General features: G+C 39.0%; 1 protein-coding gene across 1 annotated transcript; it reads left to right on the plus strand.

Moving 5' to 3' along the window:
• The first annotated feature begins 9,376 nt into the window (after window positions 1-9,376).
• Window positions 9,377-9,595, plus strand: LOC102845739 (phosphatidylinositol N-acetylglucosaminyltransferase subunit Y-like). The gene has a single exon (XM_006878991.1). The coding sequence runs from the start codon at window positions 9,377-9,379 to the stop codon at window positions 9,593-9,595; it is 219 nt and encodes a 72-aa protein (XP_006879053.1).
• The last annotated feature ends 38 nt before the right edge of the window (window positions 9,596-9,633 follow it).

Here is a 9,633-nt window from a genome sequence, read left to right on the forward strand (position 1 = left end):
TGAGTAGTAATATAGCTCGTTGACTTGCTGCAGATGTTGCCACTCTTGGTGCCATCCGGTGACGACATTAAGTGAGCAGTCTCTTGGCAGAGGAAGTAGTTGTGGACCATGCTGATTGGCTGTAGCTATTGGCGCTAGAGGAAGTAGTGTTGGTGAGTCAGTCCTGCAGGCCTATCAATAAGATTTTAGCTAGGGAATTCTGGTGGCTTAGTGGTGAGTTATTATGGCAATAACTCAGAGGTATGCGGTTCAAATCCATTAACTGCTACACATTAGAAAGATGAACAATCTCTTCCTGTATGATTTACTGACTCTGAAAATCCAGTGGAAGGAGGATCAGCTATGAGTTGTTTCCACCTGAACAGGACATAACAATACAATTTTTGGGAGTCTGTCCTCATACTTTTCTTCATTGGCTATCTAATAGCTTTGTTGAAACGTGTGCATCAATCTCTTTAAAATACCAATGGTCTAGCATCCAACCACACAGCAATATGCAAACCACCACTGTATGAAAAACTGACAGGTTGTAGAGAAATAGTATTAATAAATAATAATAAAATAATTACATTTGTCCATGCTGACACTTTGGCTTACACAAGCACCAATTTCTAAAACTGGAAGTTCAGCTTAAATTACCTTATTTACACTTTACAAATAAAGAACCTGTGACTCAGAGCAATTCAAAGTTGGCCAAAGTCAAACAGGTAATTGGCTGAAGAGCCAGGATAAGAAAGCAAGAAATCTGTTGTTCTTTGTATTCCTGGTTTAGTCTCCCTTATTTTAAAAGATAAATCAACATTTAATATATCTCTTCACACTTACAAACTATGGAGTTTTGTGGACAATATCAGTTCAGGACCCCCTGGGGTTGGATTCAGGCTTGACTCAAAGTCACATTCAAAGCAACTCAGCTCAGAAATGAAAAGTAAATTTCAAAGGAATTTCAGCCTTCATTGCCTATCAAATAAAATGAAAGTGATTTAATTTTTAACTCACAGCAATACTATCAAAACCATGTTTTTTCCTTCTTCTGCTTTCTTGCATCTGAGCTATTTTCTGTTGTCTCTTCTACCAATCCAGAAAAACTTTCATACATTGCCAAAATTCTCCAGGCACACTGCCTTTCTGTGATTGTTCCTTCCCATGCACATCTCCATTTCTTCTATCCCACTAAATGCCACATCCAAAACAGAAGAGACCAAGAGAATTGTGGCACTTCCCACCCCCACCCACCAATGTCTGTGACGGAGATTGAGGTGCCATTGACTTGGTGCCATCCTGATACATCCTTACTCTTCATTTCCCCTCAGTTTAACTGCCTTTCTCATGAGATATTATTGCAAAAGCTATCTGGTGAATTCTTCACCTCATTACAAATTCAAATTTTAACTGTTACATAAAACTAGAAGTTTCACCTTATGTTCCTTAAAAAAATCACTTTAAATTTAGTAACTAGAAAACTAAGCATTTTGTGTTATGAGTCTACATACCATTGATGAAAAAAAATCTTCAAACAGTAGCTTTCTTCACTTGAATTCTCGATAAAAAGGTGAGAGAAAATGGGGTTGCTTTCATAGTTAGAAAGCCATTTCTAGATCCATCTTGAAGTACAATATTGTGAGTGACAAGATAATATCCATACGCATACAAGGAAGTCCAGTGAATACCACTATCATTCAGATCTATGCACCAACAACCAGAGCCAAGAAGAGGAAATAGAAGATTTCTACAAGCTTTTACAGTCAGAGATCGATCGAACATGCAATCAAGATGCATTGATAATAATGGGTGACCGGAATGCAAAAGTTGGGAACAGAGAAGAATTAGTAGTCAGAAAACATGGGCTTGGAGACAGAAGTGGAGCTGGAGATAGAGTGGATTTTGCACAATCAATGGCTTATTCATCGCAAATACATTTTTTAAGAGACATAAACGCAGGTTATACACATGGATCTCACCTGATGTTATTCATAGGAATCAGATTGATTACATCTCTGGAAGGAACCGGTGGAGAAGCTCAATATCAGCTGTGAAAACTGGGCCTGGAGCTAATTGTGGAACAGACCACCAACTACTCATGTGCAAGTTCAAGCTGAAGCTGAGGAAAATTAAACCGAATCCACGAGAACCAAAATATAACTTTGAGTCTATCCCACCTGAATTTCAGAACCATCTTAAGAACAGGTTTGAGGCCCTGAACACAAATGAGCGAAGACCAGGTGAGTTGTGGGAGGGTATCATCCAAGGAGAGTGCAAACATTCATTACAAAGACAGAAGAGGAAGAAAAAAACAAAATGGATGTCAGAGGAAACTCTGAATATTGCACTGGAGCACAGAGAAGCCAAAGCACAAGGAAGAATTCAAGATACTAAAGAGCTGAACAAAAGATTTCAAAACGCAGCGCGGGATGACAAAATAAATATTACAATGAAATGTGCAAGGAGTTGGAGTCAGAAAACCAAAAGAGTTGAACTCGCTCATCATTTCTTAAGCTCAAGGAACTGAAAAACAAATTCAAACTTCGAGTTGCTATAATCAAGGATACTTTAGGAAGAATATTAAATGATCCAGAAGGTATCAAAAGAAGATGGAAAGAATATACTGAGTCACTGTATCGAAAGAATTGGCAGATACAGAAGATTTTCATGAAACAACATATGAGGAAGAGCCTATGGTGATGAAGGAAGAAGTTCAAGCTGCTTTAAAATAAATAGCAAAAAATAAGGCCCCAGGAATAGATGGTATACCAATTGACATATTTCAGCTAACAGATGCTGCCCTAGACGTGCTCACCAAGTTGTGCCAAGAAATCAGGAGAACAACCACTTGGCCAACTGACTGGAAGAGATCTGTATTTGTTCCCATCCCAAAGAAAGGTGACACAACAGAGTGTGGAAACTATAGAACAATATCATTGATTTCACATACAAGAAGATTCTGCTGAAGATTATACAAAAATGACTGGAATAGCACATCAGCAGAGAACTGCCAGAATTTCAGGCTGGGTTTAGAAGGGGTTGTGGTACTAGGGATATTGTAGATGGATCTTGGCTGAAAGCAGGGAGTACCAGAGGAATGTCTATCTGTGCTTCATTGATTATGCAAAGGCATTTGACTGTGTGGACCATAACAAACTGTGGCCGACTCTGAGAAGAATGGGAATCCCAGAAATTTAATCATGCTAATGCAAAACTTATACTTGAACCAAGAGGCAGTTGTCAGATCAGAGCAAGGAAACACTGCATGGTTCAAAAGGGAAGGGCGTACGCCAGGGATGTGTCCTGTCTCCATACCTTTTCAACCTGTATGCAGAACAGATCATCTGGGAGGCTGGGCTCTATGAGGAGAAATGTGGCATCATGATTGGTGGAAGATCTATCAACAATCTGCGTTATGCAGATGACACAACCCTGCTTGCTGAAACTGAGGAGGACCTGAAGTGCTTGCTGCTGAGGGTCAGAGACTGCAGCCTTCATTATGGATTGAGGCTCAATGTCAAGAAGACAAAGATTCTCACCACTGGAACAATTGGCAGTATCAGGATGGATGGTGAAGAGATTAAGATTGTACACAGCTTTAGTTTGCTTGGCTCCACAATCAACACTCTTGGCATCAGCAGCCAGGAAATTAAAAGACGTATTGCGATAGGAAAGTCTGCTATTAGAGACCTCTCTAAAGTACTCAAGAACAACGATGTGTCCCTGGAGACTAAGGTGTGTCTGCCACAGGCCATAGTCTTTGCAATTACTTGTTATGCGTCAGAGAGCTGGACAATGACCAGAGAGGATAGCAAGAGAATTGATTATTTTGAGCTTTGGTGTTGGAGAAGAGTACTGAGAGTGCCATGGACTGCTGAAAACAAACAGATTCATCTTGGAGAGGGTTAAATCTGGCTGCTCCTGGGAGGCAAGGATTCTGAGACTTCGTCTGACATACTTTGGTCATGTTGTAAGGAGAAACCTGTCATTGGAGAGGGACATCATGTTTGGGAGGGTGGAGAGACAGCGCAGGAGGGGAAGACCCTCTATGAGGTGGATTGATTCAGTAATTGGGCTTATCAGGATGAGTGTATCAGAGACAGTGCAATTGGCACAGGACAGAGCAGAGTTTAGGGCATGGTATGAGTCACAAGTGACTCGACGACACATAACAACAACAACAACAACAACTACTACTACTACTAATACTAAGGAGTCCTGGTAGCTTAATCGTATGGAGCTGTGTTGCAAAGACAAAGATACAAGGTTTGAATCCACCAGCTGCTTCATAGGAGAAAGATGGGCAATTATCCCATTATCAGTAATATCACATGCAAACAAAATATTGTTGACAATCACCCCAAAATGACTAGAAGTGTATCAATAGAGAACTGCCAGAATTTCAACCTGGGTTTAGAAGAGGTTATGGCACCAAGGATACCCTTGCTGATGTCATTGTGTGTCCTGGTGAAAAGCAGAGAATACCAGAAGAAATGTCTCTTTATACTGCATTTGACAGTATGGATCACAACAAAATATGGCTAACAACAAATTACGGCTATCATAACAAATTATTCTGAGAAGAATAAGAATCCCAGAACACAGAACTGTGCTCATGTGAAACCTGTACCTACATAAAGAGGCTGTTGTCTAGACAGAGCAAGGAAACAGTATCTATCATAAAATCGAGGAAACTTAAGAGTCAGGGTTGTATCATCTCTGCATACCTATTCAATCTATATGCTGAGCAAATCATTGGAGGAACTAGATTATAAAGAAAAACGTGGCATTAGGATTGGAATAAGACTCATAATTAACCCACACTAAGCAGATAACAAAACCTTGTTTGCTGAAAGTGAAGAGGACTCGAAGTATATGTTGCAGAAGATCAAGCAATATAGCATTCACTATATATTGCATCTCAATGTGAAGAAAACAAAAAAATTTTACCACAGGACTGATTGGTAACATCATGATAGACGGAGAGAAGATTGAAACTGTCAATGATTGCATCTTACTTGGATCCACAATTAACGCACTGGCTACTCGCAGTCAGGAGATTAGGAAACATTGCACTGGGAAAGTCTGCAGTCATAAACCTTTTCCAAAATACTGAGGAATAGTGATAACAGTTTGAGAAATAAGGGTGTGTGTGTGTGTGTGATTCAGGCTATTGTCTTTTCAATAAATTGCTATGTATCTGAGAGCTGGACAATGAATAAGGATGACAGAAGACTTGATGCCTTTGTGTTGTGATGTTGGAAAAGAGTACTGAATATCCCACAAACTACCAAAAGAACAAACAGATCTGTCCTGGAAAAAGTACAATCAGAGTGCTTCTTGAAGGAAAAGGTGGCAAAGCTTCATCTCACGTATTTTGAGAATGTTGTTAGGAGTGTCTGTTCCTTGGAGACTACATCATGCTCGGAAACATCAGTGAAAGAGAGGAAGACCCTGCATTCGATGCATCGGCACAGTGATTGCTGCAATGACTCATTGTCATTGTCTGAGTCAGAGTGTCAGAGATGATGAGGACGGCACGGGATAGGACAAGGATTAGATCTGTTGTTCATAGAGTCAGTTTAAGTCATATTTTACTTGATGATACTTAACAACAATTAGAGAGAGAATAGAGACAAACAGGGGAGAATATTTTTGGCTAATCAATAGAACCAAACATCTCAGAGCAGAGTTTAGAGCTGTTGTACATAGGGTCACTATGAGTCAGATGGCACATAACAACAACAACAACAACAGTGAGGAAGGGAGGTGGTCACTTTGATCTATTAAATTGTAAATCTAGTTCAGTACTTTAGAGCTACAACATCCAATGTCTTGATTCTATGTGGTTATTGTTGTTCTGTGCCTTTGAATTGATATTGACCCATAGCTTACCCTCCAGGAGGTTTGCAGAAGCAGCTAATTGCTTGGTAGGAGATTGCCCATCCTCTCTCTCCCGCCTCCCCAACCCCCCAACCCCCGCCCCAGCAGAGCAGTTGATGAATTCAAACCAAGTGCCTTCAGGATTGCAATGCAGATTCTTACACTAGGCCGCCAGAGCTCTGAGATGTTAAAAATTAGACTTGCATACCATGTTATGTATTTCAGTGAAAAAAGAAAGAGCAACACGTATTTAAAATAGAGAGAACTTTTAAAATAAAATAATATATTCATGTTCCAATAATCTGAGGAAAGGCTTGCTCTTTAATTCTAAATGTAATAAAATTTTACCAAATTGCCAGGCAATTAGAAGATAAGGTACAGAAAAGCAGCTGAAGAATCTAACTAGACCTCTTAGTGGTTTTCTTTTTATTTATATACAGATATTCTTACTATTAATTGGGTCTATAATTTCTTTTTTGTGAGGGACTCTTTTTTTGTATTGTGTGCGGTCAAGTCAGAACTGACCCATACTTGACCCTCCAGTGGGCTTTCAGAGTCAGTTAATTGCACAGGAGGAGATTGCCCATCCTTCTCTTGGACAAAACTCATGATTTAAAGGTCTCAGTCAAATACATGTAGTTTATACAATAATATCTTGACCCTATCAGAGCAACCAAGTTTTGCCTTATTGAAACATGGGAATTATCTGACAGAACACTTGATAAAGAGATGAATTAAGACATGGTCTATAACTTTCACAAACAATGAGATAGTGTTTCTTCTAGGAACATTAAAATAACTCTTACTTAAGAGCAGTTAAAAACACTTCAGTTTTTATAGGAGGCAAAAATACTACCCATTCCTATTGCATGAAATAAGTCATAATGCCCAGGCAAGTGACAAAGCTAATGAAAATTACAGGAACGCTGACAGAGGAAGGTTGGCTTGAAAGTATGCCTTTTTCCCCCACCTACAATATTTATATTTGCATTTTCAGTAGTGAACACTCTGTATTAGAAAATCTATTTTACATATTAACAACACTCTCTTTACCTTCTAAAAAATCATTCCTCTGAATAGCAATTTGTCTTTAATAAGTATCATATGCATGTAACTATTAATACTCAGGCTCTTAATTGAAAAAGAAAAACAAATGTATCCCTCGTGTTTTATAGCTTTCTAAAAGAAGAAGAAATAGAGCTCAATCAGAAAGGGGGAAAGAGTAACAAGAGGAAAAAGAATAGTAGAGAATGAAACTGATGCTAGGCCCTCTGACCTACTAATGGGCTCTTGAAGAAAGACTCTGAGGAGATTAATTCAAAAGGAAAATTAAGTGGAGCCCGGAGCCATTACTTGTTGAACACTCTCATTGTAGAGTAATGGGAGCTATTTTCTCAGTAAATGTGTTGCCAAAAGTCAGGAACACTAATATATATTCAACCACTCCTCACGAACAATTTATAATTGTTCTGGAAGAGATACCCTTCTCCTCCAGGGCCTCCCCATTTACCTCCTAATCCTTCCTTCATTGTTCTGCTTCTTTATGAATACAACACCTTGGGGGGTGGGGGGGGAGTCCAAATCAAGAGTAGCCACAGCATTAAGAAGCCAAAGAAAAAACACAGACAAAATAAAACTCTATTTCATCCAAGATGTTTGCAATGTTAGAGTCTAATGCTTCTTGACGACTCACAAAAACCCCTCATTTCCATCAAGTTGGAACTGCAGATCCTCCAGAAGGCTTTCAAAGGTTGTAAATCACATGGAAGGAAATGCCCATTTTTCTTTTGTGGAGCAGTTGGTAGATTAAAACCACCTGCATTTGGTTAGCAGCACAGTTCCATGCCCAGTAGGCTTTGAATGCTGCTTTCTTGTTTTCAGTGCTCACATTCATAAGATAGTATGTAAGTACCTTTATAGTAGAATCATATTTCCTATGCAACACTAACAGATATAGAGGGCTTGGAGGTTTCTTTATTATTTCACCTACGCATTAAAACTTAGCAAGCAAACTCAAATGGATGGAGAATCTATCTATAATAAATTTACATCCATTTTGCACTCAAGTAAGAATCATGCCAAGATAGTTCTATTAGTAAAAGCACAGCAATTACATTTACTAAATCAAGGACAAAGTGATAATGAAGGAGAAGTGGAAGGAAAATTGGCAATAATAACGTTCACCAGCACCACCATCATCATCATAATACATGATAAAATGAGATTAATTATGATCAGACAAAAGATAATTGTTAGTCTCCTGCCCATGGGACTACAAACAAAAAAATAAAACGCAACTGTAAAAATGGCACTAGAGAGCAACAAAAAGACATTAGAGGGCAGACTGAAACTGGAAGTTCAATTCTTGAGACACAGGAACCAGACTGAGGTCTTGTTTCATCTACTTGTCTCCAAGGATACTCAGTCAAGGGCACACATAGAGCTGAAGAAGAAAGTGGCACTCTTCTTGCCCTGAGAAGCCAAAAGACACATTTGAGAGGCAACTGAAAGCACTGGTGATTGAGAGAATATCACATTTTTAATTGACTTGAACAGACTTAGGTTTGGCAAAGCACTAAATAGCCCAATGGCATAATCAACAACTGAAAAAGTAAATGAGCTGAGTATAACGGAGTTTGGTTTTTTATAGCCTCCCATAAGAATAAAAGTAGTTTTGAGTTAGTTTTCCCAAGTTAGAATGGCTTTCCATTGAAGAACAAGTCAATGATGTCCTAAAGACCTATCTTAAAAAGCCAAGCCTCCAGAACCCTAAAACCATCTTCTGGCATTTAAACTGCTTGATAGAGAAACAAATCAAAAGTTCGCAAAGAGAAACAATTAAATAATAAACCTACAAGACCTATTATTTTAAAGAAAATAAACAAACATATTATTAAATATATGAGGAAAAATCATTGAATTAGAAAATGATAAAGAAAAAGTTAAACATCAAATGTGAGTTCTTTGAAAATAAAAGGCATCTACATTGCCAAAGAGATGATTAAGCTATCGCTGTATGTAGATGATATGACAGTGTACACAGAAAACCACAAAGACTCAACCAAAAAACTGTTCGAGCTGGTAGAAAAATTTCATAGAGTGGTAGGATATAAGATCAATATCCAAAGTTCCTGGAGGGTGTGGAGAGGTGAGAGCGCTGGTTGTCGGACCATGCAGCTTGGAGCCTGCAGCCGGCTTGCCTTAGTGCTGTGGGCCACGTGCGCTTGAAGAGCTGCTTGGCTCCTTGGACCCGGCAGTTGCTGGAGTTCCTGGAGTGCCCACTCTCCAAGAAGCCGCTCAGATATGAAGCATCAACCAATAAATTGATTAATGAAGAGTTAGGAATAGCCTATCCTGCCATTGATGACATTCCTAATATGATTCCACAGGCAGGATGATACATCAAAAAAAGAAGAAAGCAGAAGAGGAGCACCACTAAACGATAGTTAAAACCAATAATACTAATACGATTTAAAAATTCAGTGTGGTGGGGGGTACGTGGAAGAGAAGAATGCTTCTGTCTCTTCCTACCTTGACTGTGCTGATTTCCCTGGTCTCTCTAACAGGACTGTTCTACTCAGCCTCTGTGGAAGATGATTTCCCTCAGGGTTGCACCAGCACAACCAGCCTATGCTTTTACAGTCCGCTCCTGTCAATCACCATACCAGTTTATGTCTTCTTCCATGTTTGGACTTGGATGGTTATTATGAAGCTTTTCAGACATAATTAATTCATTAATACAACCATAGTCAAGATTGTATATATATA

The sequence above is a fragment of the Elephantulus edwardii genome, unplaced genomic scaffold (genome assembly GCF_000299155.1).
Source record: "Elephantulus edwardii isolate Elephantulus edwardi_28Jun2011 unplaced genomic scaffold, EleEdw1.0 scaffold00002, whole genome shotgun sequence".
Classification (NCBI taxonomy): Eukaryota; Metazoa; Chordata; class Mammalia; order Macroscelidea; family Macroscelididae; genus Elephantulus; species Elephantulus edwardii.